The 1,547-nt window shown below is 42.0% G+C and overlaps 1 protein-coding gene across 4 annotated transcripts in view; it reads right to left on the bottom strand.

Annotated features, from left to right (window-relative positions):
- birc6 (baculoviral IAP repeat containing 6) overlaps positions 1-1,547 on the bottom strand; it is a 104,391-nt gene that overhangs the window by 19,173 nt on the left and 83,671 nt on the right. For all 4 annotated transcript variants that reach the window (XM_034898926.1, XM_034898928.1, XM_034898929.1 and 1 more), the window contains one exon: positions 891-1,113. In XM_034898926.1, the coding sequence (XP_034754817.1) occupies positions 891-1,113 (223 nt within the window). The remainder of the gene's footprint in view (positions 1-890; positions 1,114-1,547) is intronic.

The following is a 1,547-nucleotide window of genomic DNA, read 5'->3' as shown; positions in this document are numbered from 1 at the left end:
TATTAATCTCAGTAATGATGCTATATTAGGTTATAAATCTCAGTAATCATGGTATATTAGGTTATTAATCTCAGTAATGATAGTATATTAGGTTATTACTGTTGCTCTGTACTGTCGCTACGCAGAGCAAGGAGATCAGATAAAGTCTAGACTTTACGGCACCTTAGTTGTATACACACCAAATATTCGATATGCTGTCAATAAAAATACAGTATGTTCAATGGAGGAAAAGAAGTACTTCTTTACCCCGCATTTCAAAATAATACATTTTAGAGCTTTAATTGCAATACCGTGAAAAGATGGTATTTTTGCAGAAGGTTACCATCCCGTCAGAATCTCATATCGGCACATGCCTAGTGAGAGAGATAGTGTGGTCACATCTCTTATGTTACATATGTAGAATGTGCAGAACGTCCAGCACTTTATGCAGGTCAAATATGGGATTTCTAGACTAAAACCTTTCCTGCTATAATAAAACACACTGCACATTTCTAGCCATTCCCTGACTAACCCCAACACAGTTAAGTGACTCAATGCGTCCTGGATGCCTCTAGGGGAACATTCACATCACCCAGAGTGCATTTCAATTCCAAGTGTGAACAGCGCTATAGATGTGAAGACTCCCAGATCAGCAGAATTGCAGAGAGCAGGAGAGAGAATGATACTAGAGTGTCTTTATGAAGTGGCAGGGTTATGGCTGGATCAAAGTATTAAAATCAGACATTACTCCTGTGGCTGACAAAGTATGACAAAGTCTGTTTAAGCCCGAAAGATAAGATTATTATAGGTCTATGTAGGTATACTTTAAAGTTCTGTTTAACATTTGGGTTCTATATCTGAAATTTAAAAACCTAAATGATTCCAGGTCCTATGGATTTTGGCCATCTTACCTGAGACGATTGGTGTACGTGTCCACACATGTCTTCATCTTGGCAAGCAGCATTCCAACAGAGGTCTGTCCCTCACAGTGTTCTTCATCCTCGTCCTCCTCGTCTTGGCCCAGGTCTCCGGAGAGAGGCAACAGCAGAGGAACCAGGGCCGTGCACGTGGAAATGGCCCTCAGCAGCTCCAGTAGTGCCCGATACAGGGGCACATGCCGAGCCATATCTAGGACTGCAGAGAGACAAGGATACAGAGTGTTAGATGCTTAAAGAACAGAGGAACGAAAAGGAGGAAGCTTCTCTTTTTGTATGAATGTTAGTAGTACGTTGGTACACAGAGTAGCTTAGAACATTAAATAAGAATATTGAAAACATAAACTGGCTGCAGGGTGTGTGTGTGTGTGCGTGTGTGTGTGTGTAGTGCATGCAACGTAATAACAAAATGATGCCAGACAGGTCTGTTCACTTTGTCAGGGCTGCCAGTGGCCTGTTGCACAAAAGTAAGATAAAGATATCCAGGATAAATGAAAAAGCGTATTGGTAATTGGTTGCACGTTTGCCGAGCCAGGATGAACAAGTAAAGCTATCTCCAGCCAGGTGGAGATAACCAGGATGAACAGGTGGAGCTATGTCCAGCCAGGTGGAGATAACCAGGATGAACAGGTG

The sequence above is a fragment of the Etheostoma cragini genome, chromosome 17 (assembly GCF_013103735.1).
Source record: "Etheostoma cragini isolate CJK2018 chromosome 17, CSU_Ecrag_1.0, whole genome shotgun sequence".
NCBI lineage: Eukaryota > Metazoa > Chordata > Actinopteri > Perciformes > Percidae > Etheostoma > Etheostoma cragini.
Note: the sequence above shows the minus strand (reverse complement) of the source record. Positions and strands in the feature narration are given on the sequence as shown.